This window comes from Bombina bombina, chromosome 7 (genome assembly GCF_027579735.1).
Source record: "Bombina bombina isolate aBomBom1 chromosome 7, aBomBom1.pri, whole genome shotgun sequence".
Lineage (NCBI taxonomy): Eukaryota > Metazoa > Chordata > Amphibia > Anura > Bombinatoridae > Bombina > Bombina bombina.
In genome coordinates, this window is record NC_069505.1 from 459137491 (window position 1) to 459158215 (window position 20725).

The 20725-nt window shown below is 37.6% G+C and overlaps 1 protein-coding gene across 3 annotated transcripts in view; it reads left to right on the forward strand.

The window, feature by feature from the left end:
- The window catches only part of LOC128666721 (gastrula zinc finger protein XlCGF8.2DB), a 113863-nt gene that overhangs the window by 28915 nt on the left and 64223 nt on the right, over nt 1–20725 (forward strand). The window contains exons 4-5 of one of the 3 annotated variants that reach the window (XM_053721466.1): nt 17457–17540; nt 18315–18398. The exons of 1 other annotated variant lie outside the window; for it this stretch is intronic. In XM_053721466.1, coding sequence (XP_053577441.1) covers nt 17457–17540; nt 18315–18398 — 168 coding nt within the window. The remainder of the gene's footprint in view (nt 1–17456; nt 17541–18314; nt 18399–20725) is intronic. One more of the 3 variants, XM_053721467.1, reaches the window with a different exon arrangement.

The window sequence follows — 20725 nt, forward strand, 5'->3', positions numbered from 1 at the left end:
AAACTACTACTAACTAATGAATCAAAATGGATATTTCTAATGGATTGCTTACATCCAAAGGGCCTCAATAATAAAGAAGACCTTTCCCATCTACTGAAATGCTAATCAAATTTACAAATACAACTATATAATATAGACAAAGGGCACATTGGGGTATGCTACAAATAATATGTACCTCCAAGAAAAGCAAGATTCATACTTTATGAAGAAAGAGAAAAAATTGTCATACCTATCCCTCTAGTTAAAAGTAAGATCCGAACTCTATGGAAAAAGAAAAAATTGTCAGATCTATCTCTCCAGTTAAAACCAAATATATATCTCTCTCTATTTTAGTTGAAACAAAATATCTATCTCTCTCTATTTTAGTTCACATAAAGAATACCTATCTCTCCCAATTCTCTCCCAGTTTTTTGGAGTAATTTACATACATATATACATATATAGACATCTAGCCTAGCCTCCTGGAGTAGTCCATAAGGAAAATAAAATAGATACAAACTTATGAACCTCATTGGGACAACCCCCCCTTTCTACCTCTAAGCTCTTCTATGTTAAAGAAAATTATTTAATTGAACTTATCTATAGAAAACAGTGGAATCTGAGAATATAGATTAGGTTCAGCAAAATATGCTCGCACATCAGAACAAAATATAAGCCAGTAAATTGTCTGAAGAAAACCATATAGCAATAGAAATATATACTCAACTCCTTCTTTCTCCAAAAAACAGTATAAACCAATACCAGACACCAGTCAGGTATCACTTTAAATAAAAGAAAGTTATCATTCACCCGGTAAAACACAGCCTGGGTGTATGTTCAACGACTTCTAATGATTAATAAATATAGCCATAAAAGAAACAGGCTTAACCTAATACTCATCCAACCCATTGGGTTGTAGATAAAATGGTCTCTTCTTTATAGAGATGACACACACATATGTATTGGATACAAATTCCACCTTAAAAGACTCCCCCTTAGAAATCCCCCTACCAGTGATATAACAGATAAAGATGCCCCTAGCAGTGATACCTGAAATATCGCTTACTGCATTTTAAAATACCAAAAAGGGAATCCTAGATGTTAGTTACTCAATTTAGCAACAATAGTCATGTATAACATAAGAGATTGCTCGCAAATACAAAAATCTTTCAATAAAAGATATAGGTTGATAGAAAACGGGTCTCAAAGATGAATCCATATAGTAACAAGGAAGTTATTATTGAATTGTAAACTAGCTCACTCCGCTCTCCCCTTAAATGTATCTAGAAGCAGACGGTATTTTGATTATTGATACATGTATGAAACATGAACAGTTTATAACTAAAAGGGAATATTATTATTATTATCCCTGTATTACGAGTCAAATAAGAATCAAAGACACTATATAAAGATAAAATTGGATGAAGATTTATCCCACATCCCTTTAAAATGGGGGAATATGGTTGAATGTTTACTATAAATGAATCAAGCCGATTAGTAATAATAACATTGCGTGCCAATAAGAATAATTCTTTGTAACACATCGCATGCTATCTATCTCAAACATAGCATTCAGAAACACGCCCCCAAAGAGAAAAAAACTCTGACCAATAGGAATAGAGCCCCGTAACAGACCCTCTGAATCCAACCAATAGGAATAGGATATCTGCACACACCCCTTCTCACACATTTTTGTATACAATAGACAAAGTGATACTACTATAGGCAGATAAGGCTTAAATGAATAACAAGTTCTAATAGATAAGTAAACAATTGGCCACTATTAAAAACTGCCACTTCTTCTAGAGGAGGAACCATATAGAGATTAACCGTATAGAGAACGGATAAGCGATCATGTGCAACAGAATAATTAAAACATGAGTCTGAACTATTGGTCTAATTTAAATGTATTGAATTCGTTTTCGGCAGTACTTATATGCCGATAATAAGCAAAACAAACCCTGAATGCAAACCGGAAGTTGTCAGATATAACAACTCTTCATGCAAACCGGAAGTTGTTAAATATGAAAAATCCGGATGAACACCGGAGTAGACCATAAATACACAATGTAAAGAATTAGAATTGATTGCCATAAAGGCATATCAGAGTATTAAAATAAAGGCGAATGATATTTAAAAAAACGAATATTTTAATCATTTTAATCATCTTAATGAAACAGGAAGTACTAAGCAAGCACTTCCGGTATGCATTCAGAATACAGGTATAAAAGATCACCAAAACCCACACAATCCAGTCTTGATAAAGGTCTAGCACAGACCGAAACGCGTCGACTGGTGAGTCTTCCTCCTTTCAAATCTACTTGAGAAATTACGCTCTGCACTATTGTGTGTTTGTTTTATTTTTAGGTGTGATTTGGGTCAGCCGGACCCCGGATGAAACTTTGATATATCACCACTATCCAGTACTGCCGAGGTTGCAGAATTATTTGTATCTCCTCACAGGATTGACTTGCTTTATTTAACAGTGGCCACTGATTTTTTGAGTTTTGATTTTTCAGTTTTCAGTTTTGGTTTTTCAGTTTGTGGTTTATTATCAGCACTTTTTGGAGTGAACACTTCAATTTGGACTTAATATTATCATTTGGAGGACTATTTTTGTTTATTTATTTATCGTGATTTGCTTTATGTATATGTCATCACTATGTTTTGAAATGTTTATTACCTGCATCAATATTTTATTCAAGGTTTAGCACCCATCACTGTTATATTTACACCACCACTTTAATTTTTTGATCACATATTTTTTATCACACATTTTATCATCACAAGTGTATCATCATTATTCCAACATAGAAGGATTTGATATCCTCTAGCACAATCTTGCACACATACGCCACTCACATATTTAGGGATTACTAGACATTAAGGCACCCAACACCTAGAAAGGTGACCGCCGTACTTAGAGTTACTGGGAATCAGTCCGGATAAAATCTGTATAAGAGGATCCTCAGTAATTATCCTATTGTTCAAAGAACACCTAGAGATACTGGGATACCAGTATAGACAGGTCTGTACCAGTTGCCTTAAGAGAATCATCAGTGATTTTTTATCTATTTTTTAAGAATTTTATTGTTGTTAAAATTTTAAGTTTCTTGTTATGTAACATGGATCCATGCTTGTAAACAAATTAAAGTGTAACCTCTACTTTTTAAGTTAATCTGTTTAAACTCTGTCCAGACCCGGCCTTTCAGGCGCTTTGGTCCCAACCCTTTTCTACTCATTTATTCTATTGGCTACTAGGAGCCAATATCCAGAGCCAGGGTCCTTGAGGCAGGCGCTTAGTGTACCACCCACTGTCACTTGTTATATATTATATGGGGGGCAGATGATTTATTTACAATGCAGGGTCTCGTGTCACTGTAAGCTGCAAGTGATAGCCATAGAGACCAGCACCCCCTGCAGCACTATACACAGAGGATATATTATATGGGGGCAGATTACTTATTTACACTGCAGGGTCTCATGTCACTGTAAGCTGCAAGTGATAGCCATAGAGACCAGCACCCCCTGCAGCACTATACACAGACGATATATTATATGGGGACAGATTACTTATTTACAATGCAGGGTCTCATGTCACTGTAAGCTGCAAGTGATAGCCATAGAGACCAGCACCCCCTGCAGCACTATACACAGAGGATATATTATATGGGGGCAGATGACTTATTTACACTGCAGGGTCTCATGTCACTGTAATCTGCAAGTGATAGCCATAGAGACCAGCACCCCCTGCAGCACTATACACAGAGGATATATTTTATGGGGGCAGATGACTTATTTACACTGCAGGGTCTCATGTCACTGTAATCTGCAAGTGATAGCCATAGAGACCAGCACCCCCTGCGGCACTATACACAGAGGATATATTATATGGGGGGCAGATGATTTATTTACAATGCAGGGTCTCGTGTCACTGTAAGCTACAAGTGATAGCCATAGAGACCAGCACCCCCTGCAGCACTGTACACAGAGGATATATTATATGGGGGGGGGGGCAGATGTCTTATTTACAATGCAGGGTCTCATGTCACTGTAAGCTGCAAGTGATAGCCATAGAGACCAGCACTCCCTGCAGCACTATATACAGAGGATATATTATATGGGGACAGATGACTTATTTACAATGCAGGGTCTCATGTCACTGTAAGCTGCAAGTGATAGCCATAGAGACCAGCACCCCCTGCAGCACTATACACAGAGGATATATTATATGGGGGGGGGAAGATGACTTATTTACATTAATACTTTCCAATGTTTGTTGAGGATATTCAATACTTGATAGATTTGAGGATTATATGTCAGTATAAGTCTTGTTTAATTATCTGATGGTTTGTCTGGTTCTTCTAATTCGAAAAAATTTCACCCACTGGTAAAGATTTAATAGAAATTGCCTTTTGATATTGCACTGGGGCTATATGTAAACTAAGAGAGGGATCCACTCTACACAATGTCCTTGCAGTGCTAAACACGTCTTACCCACATCTATTTTGATTGTCAGGTTACACTTTTCGTATACCAGCCATTAATGCAGAGGTTACTATAAATGCGCAAGTGTATTACCAAATACAACTTACCCATTAATATTATTACAAGTATACTAGTCTTGTACTTGTGTATATTCTGCTGCTATTCATCTTGTTTCTCACTCATGTTTTTATTGTATCCTTTCCCAATTTTAATATTAACTAATAAAGTTTTGTTTTTAGCTTTCAAGTGCTCCCATCAATAAAGGGACTCAATATGTTACATCTCTAATGCACACGCATCTCATTATATCCTCTGTTTCCGATCAGGAAACAAATTGATTCTCCTTTATAGTGGTATTTATGTTGAAGAGTGCTATCATGTATACACTTTTGTAGTTGGGTTCCGCCGCTACCTCTCCGCATATATATTATTGCCCTTTACGGTATTATATGAAAATATGTAAAAGCATATTTATGCAATATTCATATTTAATAAAGTGTTATATTGTGTATTTAATGTAAATATTTCACATTCCAATGTTCTGCAAAATATGTGCTATGTATTTATAAATAGATATTCACACTCAAAATTTTCACTAGCCATTGGCGAGTGGAAATAGAATGGTGGAGAGTAAATGTTGAGTCTGAGGTCTGGTAGCAAGTTGGCACATTGTATTTGCAGAATGTACATTCCTATTAAAGCACTGAGAAACATATTTTTTTTGTGATAAAACTATTATATAAAAGGATATTTTATAGTCCTGAAAGTACAAGAATATGTTATTCCTCTAGGGCTGTAGCTACCTCATTAATGCTTAGACTGTTACTTCTGAGAGGGTAAACAGGGCAGAGAGAGAGATTGCAGAGGAAAAGTGAAAGTGGAGCAGAAGGTAGAGTTAAGAGAGAATGGAGAAAAAAAGAATGACAAGATATGAGTGTAAAGAGAAGATATGGCCGGAGAAAGAAGGAAGAGGGTAAAAAAGAGATTGAAGAGAGGAGAAAAAGAAACGGCGAGAAGGGAGAGATAATTTTTAAAAATAAAACCTCCAGGTCTGCTATGACCTTCCATGACTGTCAGCACTCTCTGCACTCTCTCAGTTCAACAACTTCCTTTTTCAATCCAGCTGTCGTCTTTCCCAGAACCTCTTGTTGATGTTTGTAACTACTATGCACTTGTTTTTATTAATTTATTACTGTATGTAGCATTATTTAATTTGTTATGGTATAAAATAAAAACAATATTACAAAATGTATCACAATGGCTAAACATATGCAGAGGGGGTGAAGTAGTGGGTGTGGTGTGGGTAGGATTAGAAGAGGCAAGTAACTTTTTGCCCTGGCTAGTAGCTTACGACTTAAAATTTTGAGTTGATTGTAATTAGTGTGTGTGTATTAAAGGTCAATGAGTTTCTGGACTCCTGACAGACCCTTTCATCTTTCATCCAGTGCTGCATTGACGGTTCTGGATTCTGAGTCATGGGGAAAGCAAAAGAATTGTCAAAGGATCTGCGGGAAAAGGAAGTTGTACTGTATAAAACAGGAAAGGGATATAAAAAGATATCCAATGAATTGAGAATGCAAATCAGCAGTGTTCAAACTAATCAAGAAGTGGAAAATGAGGGGTTCTGTTTGATAACATGCTACATTCATCTTGCCATCAATTCTGACCAAATTTCCTGTGCCTTTGTAGCTCACACATCCCCAAAACATCAGTGATCCACCTCCTTATTTCACAGTAGGAATGGTGTAGCTTTCATCATAGGCCTTGTTGACTCCTCTCCAAATGTAGCTTTTATGGTTGTGGCCAAAAGGCTAAATTTTGGTCTCATCATTTCAAATCACTTTGTGCCAGAAGGTTTGAGGCTTGTCTCTGTGCTGTTTGGCGTATTGTAAGCGGAATACTTTGTGGCATTTATGTAGTAATGGCTTTCTTCTGGCGACTCGACCATGCAGCCCATCTTTCTTCAAGTGCCTCCTTATTGTGCATCTTGAAACAGCCACACCACATGTTTTCAGAGAGTCCTCTATTTCACCTGCAGTTATTTGTGGGTTTGTCTTTGCATCCTGAACAATTTTCCTGGCAGTTGTGGCTGAAATTTTAGTTGGTCTACCTGACCGTGGTTTGTTTTCAACAGAACCCCTCATTTTCCACTTCTTGATTAGAGTTTGAACAATGCCAATTTGCATTTTCAATTCCTTGGATATCTTTTAATATCCCTTTCCTGTTTTATACATTTCAACTACCTTTTCCTGCAGATCCTTTAACAATTCTTTTGCTTTCACCATGACTCGGAATGCAGAAACGTCAGTGCAGCACTGGATGAAAGATGCAAGGGTCTGTCAGGAGGCCAGAAACTCATTGACCTTTTATACACACACACTAATTACAAGAAGACAGATCACAGGTGAGGATGGTTACCTTTAATAGCCATTCAAACCCCTTTGTATCAACTTGTGTGCATGTTATCAGGCCAAAATCACCAGGGTATGTAAACTTTTGATCTGGGTAGTTTCTGTTGTCATTATGATTTAAAAAACATAATTTATGTAAGAACTTACCTGATAAATTCATTTCTTTCATATTAGCAAGAGTCCATGAGCTAGTGACGTATGGGATATACATTCCTACCAGGAGGGGCAAAGTTTCCCAAACCTCAAAATGCCTATAAATACACCCCTCAGCACACCCACAATTCAGTTTAACGAATAGCCAAGAAGTGGGGTGATAAGAAAAGAGCGAAAGCATCAAAAATAAGGAATTGGAATAATTGTGCTTTATACAAAAAAAATCATAACCACCACAAAAAGGGTGGGTCTCATGGACTCTTGCTAATATGAAAGAAATGAATTTATCAGGTAAGTTCTTACATAAATTATGTTTTTTTTCATGTAATTAGCAAGAGTCCATGAGCTAGTGACGTATGGGATAATAAATACCCAAGATGTGGAACTTCCATGCAAGAGTCACTAGAGAGGGAGGGATAAAATAAAGACAGCCAATTCCGCTGAAAAATAATAATCCACAACCCAAAACAAAAGTTTTAATCTTAATAATGAAAAAAACTGAAATTATAAGCAGAAGAATCAAACTGAAACAGCTGCCTGAAGTACTTTTCTACCAAAAACTGCTTCAGAAGAAGAAAACATCAAAATGGTAGAATTTAGTAAAAGTATGCAAAGAAGACCAAGTTGCTGCTTTGCAAATCTGATCAACAGAAGCTTCATTCCTAAACGCCCAGGAAGTAGAAACTGACCTAGTAGAATGAGCTGTAATTCTTTGAGGCGGGGATTTACCCGACTCCACATAAGCATGATGAATCAAAGACTTTAACCACGACGCCAAAGAAAAGGCGGAGGCCTTCTGACCTTTTCTGGACCCAGAAAAGATAACAAATAGACTAGAAGTCTTTCTAAAATCTTTAGTAGCTTCAACATAATATTTCAAAGCTCTTACTACATCCAAAGAATGTAAAGATCTCTCCTTTGAATTCTTAGGATTAGGACACAATGAAGGAACAACAATTTCTCTACTAATGTTGTTAGAATTCACAACCTTAGGTAAAAATTTAAATGAAGTCCGCAATACTGCCTTATCCTGATGAAAAATCAGAAAAGGAGATTCACAAGAAAGAGCAGATAACTCAGAAACTCTTCTAGCAGAAGAGATGGCCAAAAGGAACAGGACTTTCCAAGAAAGTAATTTAATGTCCACAGAATGCATAGGTTCAAACGGAGGGGCTTGTAAAGCCCTCAGAACCAAATTAAGACTCCAAGGAGGAGAGATTGATTTAATGACAGGTTTAATACGAACCAAAGCCTGTACAAAACGATGAATATCAGGAAGATTAGCAATCTTTCTGTGAAAAAGAACAGAAAGAGCAGAGTTTTGTCCTTTCAAGGAATTTGCAGACAAACCTTTATCCAAACCATCCTGAAGAAACTGTAAAATTCTAGGAATTCTAAAAGAATGCCAAGAGAATTTATGAGAAGAACACCAAGAAATGTAAGTCTTCCAGACTCGATAATAAATCCTCCTAGACACAGATTTACGAGCCTGTAACATAGTATTAATTACTGAGTCAGAGAAACCTCTATGACTAAGAATCAAGCGTTCAATTTCCATACCTTCAAATTTAATGATTTGAGATCCTGATGGAAAAAAGGGCCTTGAGATAGAAGGTCTGGTCTTAACGGAAGAGTCCAAGGTTGACAACTGGCCATCCGAATGAGATCCGCATACCAAAACCTGTGAGGCCATGCTGGAGCCACCAGCAGTACAAACTAACGTTCCATAAGAATTTTGGAAATCACTTTTGGAAGAAGAACTAGAGGCGGAAAGATATAGGCAGGATGATAATTCCAACGCGTCCACTGCCTCCGCCTGAGGATCCCTGGATCTGGACAGATACCTGAGACGTTTCTTGTTTAGATGAGAGGCCATCAGATCTATTTCTGGAAGTCCCCAGATTTGAATAATCTGAATAAATACCTCTGGGTGAAGGGACCATGCGCCCGGATGTAACGTCTGGCGACTGAGATAATCCGCTTCCCAATTGTCTACACCTGGGATGTGAACCGCAGAGATTAGACAGGAGCTGGATTCCGCCCATACAAGTATCCGAGATACTTCTTTCATAGCCTGAGGACTGTGAGTCCCACCCTGATGATTGACATATGCCACGGTTGTGACATTGTCTGTCTGAAAACAAATAAACTATTCTCTCTTCAGAAGAGGCCAGAACTGAAGAGCTCTGAAAATCGCACGGAGTTCCAAAATGTTGATTGGTAATCTCGCCTCCTGAGATTCCCAAACCCCCTATGCTGTCAGAGATCCCCATACAGCTCCCCAACCTGATAGACTCGCATCTGTTGAGATCACAGTCCAGGTTGGACAAACAAAATAAGCCCCCTTGAACTAAACGATGGTGATCTATCCACCACGTCAGAGAGTGTCGTACATTGGGATTTAAGGATATTAATTGTGATATCTTTGTAAAATCCCTGCACCAGTGGTTCAGCATACAAAGCTGAAGAGGTCGCATGTGAAAACGAGCAAAGGGGATCGCGTCCGATGCAGCAGTCATGAGACCTAGAATTTCCATGCATAAAGCTACCGAAGGGAATGATTGAGACTGAAGGTTTCGACAGGCTGAAACCAATTTCAGACGTCTCTTTTCTGTTAGAGACAAGGTCATGGACACTGAATCTATTTGAAAACCCAAAAAGGTTACCTTTGTCTGAGGAATCAACGAACTCTTTGGTAAATTGATCCTCCAACCATGTCTTTGAAGAAACGACACAAGTTGATTCGTATGAGATTCTGCAGAATGTGAAGACTGAGCAAGTACCAAGATATCGTCCAAATAAGGAAATACCGCAATACCCTGTTCTCTGATTACAGAGAGAAGGGCACCAAGAACCTTTGAAAAGATCCTTGGAGCTGTTGCTAGGCCAAACGGAAGGGCCACAAACTGGTAATGCTTGTCTAGAAAAGAGAATCTCAGAAACTGAAAGTGATCTGGATGAATCGGAATATGAAGATATGCATCCTGTAAATCTATTGTGGACATATAATGCCCTTGCTGAACAAAAGGCAGTATAGTCCTTATAGTTACCATTTTGAATGTTGGCATCCTTACATAACGATTCAATATATTTAAATCCAGAACTGGTCTGAAGGAATTATCCTTCTTTGGTACAATGAATAGATTTGAGTAAAACCCCAGACCCTGTTCCAGAACTGGAACTGGCACAATTACTCCAGCCAACTCGAGATCTGAAACACATTTCAGAAATGCCTGAGCCTTCACTGGATTTATTGGAATGCGAGAGAGAAAAAATCTCTTCGCAGGCGGCCTTACCTTGAAACCTATTCTGTACCCTTGAGAAACAATGCTCTGAATCCAAAGACTGTGAATCGAATTGATCCAAATGTCTTTGAAAAATCGTAACCTGCCCCCTACCAGCTGTGCTGGAATGAGGGCCGCACCTTCATGTGGACTTTGGAGCTGGTTTTGACTTTCTAAAAGGCTTGGATTTATTCCAGATTGGAGAAGGTTTCCAAACAGAAACCGTTCCTTTAGGTGAAGGGTCAGGCGTCTGTTCCGTTTTTTTTGTCTAAAGGAACGAAAACGATTAGCAGCCCTATATTTACCTTTTAGATTTTTTTTGTCCTGAGGCAAAAAAGTTCCTTTCCCCCCGGTAACAGTTGAAATAATTGAATCCAACTGGGAACCAAATAATTTATTACCTTGGAAAGAAAGAGAAAGCAAAGTTGACTTAGAAGACATATCTGCATTCCAAGTTTTAAGCCATAAAGCTCTTCTAGCTAAAATAGCTAAAGACATATACCTGACATCAACTCTAATGATATCAATAATGGCATCACAAATAAAGTTATTAGCATGTTGAAGAAGTTTAACAATGCTATGAGCATTATGGTCTGATACTTGTTGTGCTAAAGCCTCCAACCAGAAAGTGGAAGCTGCAGCAACATCAGCCAAAGAAATAGCAGGCCTAAGAAGATTACCTGAACATAAATAAGCTTTCCTTAGAAAGGATTCAATCTTCCTATCTAAAGGATCCTTAAAGGAAGTACTATCTGCTGTAGGAATAGTAGTACGTTTAGCAAGAGTAGAGATAGCCCCATCAACTTTAGGGATTTTGTCCCAAAACTCTAATCTGTCAAATGGCACAGGATACAATTTCTTAAACCTTTGAGAAGGAGTAAATGAAGTACCCAGATTATTCCATTCCCTAGAAATTACTTCAGAAATAGCATCAGGGACAGGAAAAACTTCTGGAATAACTATAGGAGGTTTAAAAACCGAATTTAAACGCTTAGTAGATTTAGTATCAAGAGGACTAGAATCCTCCATCTCTAATGCGATTAAAACTTCTTTTAGTAAAGAGCGAATAAATTCCATTTTAAATAAATATGAAGATTTATCAGTGTCAATATCTGAGACAGAATCCTCTGAACCAGAAATATACTCATCAGAAACAGACAAATCAGAATGATGACGGTCATTTAAAAATTCATCTGAAAAATGAGAAGTTTTAAAAGACCTTTTACGTTTACTGGAAGGAGGAATAACAGACATAGCCTTCCTAATAGATTTAGAAACAAATTCTTTTATATTAACAGGAACATCCTGAGTATTAGATGTTAAAGGAACAGCAACAGGTAATGGTATATTACTAATGGAAATACTATCTGCATTAGCAAACTTATCATGACATTCATCACAAACTACATCACAAAATTTACAGCAAATGCACTTAACTTTGGTAGAACCAGCATCAGGCAGCGTCTTTCCAGAAGTAGATTCTGATCCAGGGTCAATGTGAGACATCTTGCAATATGTAAAAGAAAAAACAACATATAAAGCAAAATTATCAAATTCCTTAAATGACAGTTTCAGGAATGGGAAAAAAATGCCAATGAACAAGCCTCTAGCAACCAGAAGCAATGAAAAATGAGACTGAAAAAAAGGTGGAGACAAGAATGACGCCCACATTTTTTAGTGCCAAAAAAGACGCCCACATTATTGGCACCTAAAAAAATTTTTGGCGCCAAGAATGACGCCACATCCGGTGACGCCGACATTTTTGGCGCAAAACGTCAAAAAATGACGCAAACACGAACAACTTCCGGCATCAAGTTTGACGCCGGAAATGACAAACAGAATTTTTTGCGCCAAAAAGGTCTGCGCCAAGAATGACGCAATAAATTGAAGCATTTTCAGCCCCCGCGAGCCTAACAGCCCACAGGGAAAAAAGTCAATTTGAAACAATTTTTAAGGTAAGAAAAAAAATGATTATTCATATGCATTATCCCAAATAATGAAACTGACTGTCTGAAATAAGGAATATTGATCATCCTGAATCATGGCAAATATTAGTTTAAAGACATATATTTAGAACTTTATAAATAAAGTGCCCAACCATAGCTTAGAGTGTCACAAAAAATAAGACTTACTTACCCCAGGACACTCATCTACATATAGTAGATAGCCAAACCAGTACTGAAACGAGAATCAGTAGAGGTAATGGTACATAAGAGTATATCGTTGATCTGAAAGGGAGGTAAGAGATGAATCTCTACGACCGATAACAGAGAACCTATGAAATAGATCCCGTAGAAGACCATTGAATTCAAATAGGCAATACTCTCTTCACATCCCTCTGACATTCACTGCACACTGAGAGGAAAACCGGGCTCCAGCCTGCTGCGAAGCGCATATCAACGTAGAATCTAGCACAAACTTACTTCACCACCTCCACAGGAGGCAAAATTTGTAAAACTGAATTGTGGGTGTGGTGAGGGGTGTATTTATAGGCATTTTGAGGTTTGGGAAACTTTGCCCCTCCTGGTAGGAATGTATATCCCATACGTCACTAGCTCATGGACTCTTGCTAATTACATGAAAGAAATAGTAAACACAGTTGATTGATAATAAATGGCTTCAGCCAAACACTAACCATGAGTGAAAGAAAAGTTTGTGTTATCATTCATATTCTCTGAAAAATGGCCAAGAAATCATAAATTCTGCCAGGATATGTAAACTTATGAGCACGACTGTATATATATATATATATATATATATGTGTGTGTGTATATATCTATACCTATATATACTCATGCATATATATGTGTGTGTGTATGTATACACTGTGTGTGTGTGTGTATATATTATATAATATATAACATATTATATGTAAAGAGCATTGGAATGTGAAATATTAATATTTTCATGTCTGGTTGGCGCACTTGAGAATATGCAATCGTGTTTGCGCGCGAGTAGAGGTTTTTTCATCTTTTTTTGCTTCTTTGACTTCTATGGGAGGAATATGTTATTGTGTGTGCAATATTTTAAGTTTGGCTTTTTACGCTTGTCTGGTTAGCGCGCAAGCGATAACTTTCAACTTGAAATCCTGCCTATACAGTTAACGCTTGTGCGGGAGTGTTAAATAATGCTAAATTTGAAAACTGTCCCTAAAATAGGTCTTGGGAGAATGTTTTTACCATAAAAATATGGGCTGTATAAATCTTAGAATTTGTACTTTATAGACCGACGTTTCAGCTATTAGAATAATTACACTGTACTATATTATTGCAATGGCATCTGCATTAAAATTGTAATCTGTTATATTCACACAAGTTAAAGATAAAAGCAATTACTATAGTAATAATTTGTAGTGAAATATAAATGATATCAAGTAACCAGCTAAGTATGTTTTATGCCGTATTGTGGTTTCCTTCTCACCTGTGATTTATGTCCCTAAGAGACCTTTACTTGTTACACAGATTCTGATTTATGTCCCTACAGGATATGTCCCTGAGAGACCTTTACTTGTTATACAGATTGTGATTTATGTCCCTACAGGATATGTCCCTGAGAGACCTTTACTTGTTACACAGATTGTGATTTATGTCCCTACAGGATATGTCCCTGAGAGACCTTTACTTGTTACACAGATTGTGATTTATGTCCCTACAGGATATGTCCCTGAGAGACCTTTACTTGTTACACAGATTGTGATTTATGTCCCTACAGGATATGTCCCTGAGAGACCTTTACTTGTTACACAGATTGTGATTTATGTCCCTACAGGATATGTCCCTGAGAAACCTTTACTTGTTACACAGATTGTAATTTATGTCCCTACAGGATATGTCCCTGAGAGACCTTTACTTGTTACACAGATTGTGATTTATGTCCCTGAGAGACCTTTACTTGTTACACAGATTGTGATTTATGTCCCTACAGGATATGTCCCTTAGAGACCTTTACTTGTTACACAGATTGTGATTTATGTCCCTACAGGATATGTCCCTGAGAGACCTTTACTTGTTATACAGATTGTGATTTATGTCCCTACAGGATATGTCCCTGAGAGACCTTTACTTGTTACACAGATTGTGATTTATGTCCCTGAGAGACATTTACTTGTTACACAGATTGTGATTTATGTCCCTACAGTATATGTCCCTGAGAGACCTTTACTTGTTATACAGATTGTGATTTATGTCCCTACAGGATATGTCCCTGAGAGACCTTTACTTGTTACACAGATTGTGATTTATGTCCCTACAGGATATGTCCCTGAGAGACCTTTATTTGTTACACAGATTCTGATTTATGTCGCTACAGGATATGTCCCTGAGAGACCTTTACTTGTTACACAGATTGTGATTTATGTCCCTGAGAGACCTTTACTTGTTACACAGATTGTGATTTATGTCCCTACAGGATATGTCCCTGAGAGACCTTTACTTGTTATACAGATTGTGATTTATGTCCCTACAGGATATGTCCCTGAGAGACCTTTACTTGTTACACAGATTGTGATTTATGTCCCTGAGAGACCTTTACTTGTTACACAGATTGTGATTTATGTCCCTACAGGATATGTCCCTGAGAGAACTTTACTTGTTATACAGATTGTGATTTATGTCCCTACAGGATATGTCCCTGAGAGACCTTTACTTGTTACACAGATTGTGATTTATGTCCCTACAGGATATGTTCCTGAGAGACCTTTACTTGTTACACAGATTGTGATTTATGTCGCTACAGGATATGTCCCTGAGAGACCTTTACTTGTTACACAGATTGTGATTTATGTCCCTGAGAGACCTTTACTTGTTACACAGATTGTGATTTATGTCCCTACAGGATATGTCCCTGAGAGACCTTTACTTGTTATACAGATTGTGATTTATGTCCCTACAGCAGTGCTTTCCAAACTGTGTGTCGTGACACACTAGTGTGTCGGCAGCAGTGTGTAGGTGTGTCCCTGCTTCAGCACAAATTTTTTTTAATTTAATTTTTTTTTTTGTTTCCGACTTTCTGCCTGCTTGCTACGCATATCACATGGTTGACTCGTGATTGATACCTAGTGGGTCACAGATCATCTTAACCTATTGGCGCAGCTCAGTGGGAACTGAAACTATTCCCATTGGCGGCTTTGGCGGCACATTGGCTCGTGACTGCACGTGTAGTCTCCTCAATCAGCTCATGACTGCATGTGTAGTCAGTGTGTGGGATAGCAGTGTGTTTGCAGTGCGGGCAGTAGTCAGTGCAACTCGCAGAGCTCTGAGGTTGGCAGCTTAAACGCTGAGCTGAAGTCAGAAGTAAAAGTGTTTATTTTCTGCAGCTAGCTCCCAGTAGTGCATTGCTGCTCCTGCTCTTGATATATGGATAGGAAGTGGAAGCTTAAAAATGCTTGATGATGAAATGCCAGTGTCTTTATCTAATATTCCACCAAATATTCAGAAACTGTGTTCATCCCATCAACCTCATACATCCCATTAAAATAGTAAGTAGCTATTGGTGGTATTAAACATTTTTTTAATTCTTGCACATAATTACATACTGTTACTTGTAAATGCATTTTGTTATTATATCACTTATGTATGTGTCCGTATCTCTTAAAACAAGTTAGTTTAACCTCCTGTTTGCTAGTACAACTGAACCACCGTGTCGTGAAATTATGTAGGTTTAAAAAGTGTGTCACCAACATGAAAAGTTTGGAAAGCTCTGCCCTACAGGATATGTCCCTGAGAGACCTTTACTTGTTACACAGATTGATTTATGTCCCTACAGGATATGTTCCTGAGATACCTTTACTTGTTACACAGATTGTGATTTATGTCCCTACAGGATATGTCCCTGAGAGACTTTTACTTGTTACAGATTGTGATTTATGTCCCTACAGGATATTTTCCTGAGAGACCTTTACTTGTTACACAGATTGTGATTTATGTCCCTACAGGATATGTCCCTGAGAGACCTTTACTTGTTACAGAGATTGTGATTTATGTCCCTACAGGATATGTCCCTGAGAGACCTTTACTTGTTACAGAGATTGTGATTTATGTCCCTACAGGATATGTCCCTGAGAAACCTTAACTTGTTACATAGATTGTGATTTATGTCCTTACAGGATATGTCCCTGAGAGACCTTTACTTGTTACACAGATTGTGATTTATGTCCCTACAGGATATGTCCCTGAGAAACCTTTACTTGTTACACAGATTGTGATTTATGTCCCTACAGGATATGTCCCTGAGAAACCTTTACTTGTTACACAGATTGTGATTTATGTCCCTGAGAGACCTTTACTTGTTACACAGATTGAGATTTATGTCCCTACAGGATATGTCCCTGAGAAACCTTTACTTGTTACACAGATTGTGATTTATGTCCCTACAGGATATGTCCATGAGAGACCTTTACTTGTTACACAGATTGTGATTTATGTCCCTACAGGATATGTCCCTGAGAGACATTTACTTGTTACACAGATTGAGATTTATGTCCCTACAGGATATGTCCCTGAGAGACCTTTACTTGTTACACAGATTGTGATTTATGTCCCTACAGGATATGTCCCTGAGAGACATTTACTTGTTACACAGATTGAGATTTATGTCCCTACAGGATATGTCCCTGAGAAACCTTTACTTGTTACACAGATTGTGATTTATGTCCCTACAGGATATGTCCCTGAGAGACCTTTACTTGTTACACAGATTGTGATTTATGTCCCTGCAGGATATGTCCCTGAGAAACCTTTACTTGTTACACAGATTGTGATTTATGTCCCTACAGGATATGTCCCTGAGAAACCTTTACTTGTTACACAGATTGTGATTTATGTCCCTGAGAAACCTTTACTTGTTACACAGATTGTGATTTATGTCCCTGAGAGACCTTTACTTGTTACACAGATTGTGATTTATGTCCCTACAGGATATGTCCCTCAGAGATCTTTACTTGTTACACAGATTGTGTTTTATGTCCCTACAGGATATGTCCCCAAGAGACCTTTACTTGTTATCCTGTAGTGACATAAATCATAATCTGTGTAACAAGTAAAGGTTTCTCAGGGACATATCCTGTAGGGACATAAATCACAATCTGTTTATGTCCCTGAGAAACCTTTACTTGTTACACAGATTGTGATTTATGTCTTTACAGGATATGTCCCTGAGAAACCTTTACTTGTTACACAGATTGAGCATAGAGATGAGCCGTACGTGAGCAGTTTTCCAATTTCCCAAGGTCAGTAATAAAATAGTTAATATTTTCTCTTGTTTAGTAAATTGATCTGCTGTGGAATATTTATCTTGGCTCACCCTAATGTCCCTACAGGATATGTCCCTGAGAGACCTTTACTTGTTACACAGAGTGTGATTTATGTCCCTACAGGATATGTCACTGAGAGACCTTTACTTGTTACACAGAGTGTGATTTATGTCCCTACAGGATATGTCACTGAGAGACCTTTACTTGTTACACAGAGTGTGATTTATGTCCCTACAGGATATGTCCCTGAGAGACCTTTACTTGTTACACAGATTGTGATTTATGTCCCTACAGGATATGTCCCTGAGAAACCTTTACTTGTTACACAGATTGTGATTTATGTCCCTACAGGATATGTCCCTGAGAGACCTTTACTTGTTATACAGATTGTGATTTATGTCCCTACAGAATATCTCTCTGAGAAACCTTTTCTTGTTACACAGATTGTGATTTATTTCCCTACAGGAAATGTCCCTGAGAGACCTTTACTTGTTACACAGATTGGGATTTATGTCCCAACAGAATATGTCCCTGAGAGACCTTTACTTGTTACACAGATTGGGATTAATGTCCCTACAGGATATGTCCCTGAGAGACCTTTACTTGTTACACAGATTGTGATTTATGTCTTTACAGGATATGTCCCTGAGAGACCTTTACTTGTTACACAGATTGGGATTAATGTCCCTACAGGATATGTCCCTGAGAGACCTTTACTTGTTACACAGATCGTGATTTATGTCTTTACAGGATATGTCCCTGAGAAACCTTTACTTGTTACACAGATTGAGCATAGAGAGGAGCCGTACGTGAGCAGTTTTCCAATTTCCCAAGGTCAGTAATAAAATGGTTAATATTTTCTCTTGTTTAGTAAATTGATCTGCTGTGGAATATTTATCTTGGCTCACCCTAATAGCACTCGCCAAAAAGATTTTATTCCCCATTAAGGAGGATGGACAGAAACCCAGATCCCCCCCCTTAAACCTGATGCTATTTTTGATCCACAGAAGAGAGCAGATATCTCTTTCATGGACCTCCGTAACTAGCACTATGGAGTCCACTTATACATATTCCTGAGGTTCTGTAAATTGCATGTCTGTACTCTGGCAGATACCAGATTTGGTAGGAACTTTTTGAAATCTGTTTTAATCATAATTTTACAGGGGGAACATTGAGCAGTTGCAAGGTTAAGGGTCTGATGTAGATATGGGACTGACAGAGCAATTGCAATTATTTACTTTGTATGTGGCTCTGAGGCTGACAGAGCAATTGCTGGGTCAGGGGTCTGATGTTTGTACAGGGCTTACAGAGCAGTAAGTACGGGGATAACAGAGCAGTTGCATAATCAGGTATAGTGTTGTTACAAGGATAACTAAGCAGTTGCAGGGTCAGGGGTTTGATGTGAGTATGGGGATAACAGGGCAGTTGCAGGGTTAGGGTATGATGTGGGTGTGGGGATGATGGAGCAGTTACAAATAAAGAGAGAAGAAAACAAATAGAGGTTGTGGGTGCACTTATACTTCTCTTAAAACATAACGTTTACTTTAGTAGATTAAAATCTGTCAAACAAAGTCATCAGCTCTTTTTAAAGAGAATTGATAAGACCCACAACGAGCTATGAATCACTATAACCCTACAGGTGGCAAACACGACAAATAGAAACAATAAACAGAATTAATAATGGTGGAGTCCAAAAAATGAATCCCCCCCCCCCTGCCTTTAATGGCCCATATCTTTAAACGTTAGCATCTGGTGGAGGCACCCTTTAAAGACCTCCAGTGAATCCAAAATTGAAGAAAGAGGCAAAAATTAACAAATGGTGACGCATTTCAGCCAGTACAAAGGCCTTTTTCAAACACAAATCTCATAAAACCATTCTGAGCAGGCTGGGGAATTTTTAATAAAATGACAAGCAATCGGAAACAAGTAGCTGAATTCCAATTTATCACCGCTGCAAATACCCACGCAATAAAAGGGGATTTCACAAAGGAAAGTGACGATTCGCAAACAGGTCCGCCATGTCATACATCATGGCGGCCAATCAAGAGTGCCTACATTTTCCATAGGTTTCTATGTTACATAAACGTGCAGATAAAGTTCTCATTCAGGTCTATTTTGTACCAAATAAATTTAAAAAAAAAGTGCCTACCAACACCATAGAAATGAATAGGAAAAAAGTAAAAGTTTTTGGTAGCGGGCTGTGTTTTGTTTAACACTCCAATACTTATATCAAACCCGTGCTCAATTACTATTTCATTTATGGGGTGTAAGAATTTATTGGTATGAAAATGAGGTTAAATGGGGGAAATAAAGTATATATAAATTATACTTAGTGTTAGAAGTATGACCATGTCAAATTCCAATAATCTTGGATAGAATTGAAAGAATAAGATTATTTCAAAGAAACACCCAATAGTTGTTACTTTCATTCATACCCTTGGGGTGTATGTATTTAAAATATATAAGATCTGTCCACTTAATCTCCTTTATTAACAAGAGGCCTACTGGGTCACCTCCTCTGATACCTAATTTTAATTGTTAGGAGTGATAGGTGCGCTACAATTAGCTGAATGTATATTTGTAGGTGTATTACAAAAGAATTTTCTGGCCGTGTGAAATTTTAGTGTAGTACAATATAATGTTAGGATCTTATAAAATAAGAATGTGAAAGGTGAAGATTATTTCACATATATCAAAAATAGTGTCCGTCTTATTGTATATATAATATTATCTAAAATATTGATAAACTATAAGGAGGAACAGAATAAAGCCACTTTTGGTAGGAAAATATATTTTATAAAATTATGAAGCCAATATAAAACAATGTAGAAATTAAAACATCAGATTAAAGGGACATCTCCCCAATATGCAAAAAAAATCAATCACATAAAATTATATTCAAAATAAAAACATATATATGAGCCAACAATTGTATTTGTGACAGTTTGGATAGCATTTAAATAATCTGCCCCATACATAAATTTATGCACAAGTGTCCGTTTCTTTGAACGTATAAGGTAGTTCAATATGGTATCCGTATACCCAGCTTATGTTCAAATTAACAATGGACAGTTCAAAAGTTGTGAGCGTATTAGCCAATTATATAGATAGAGATGGTTATTTCTTAGATCAATATTACCTCCGGGTAAAACAGGTTACCA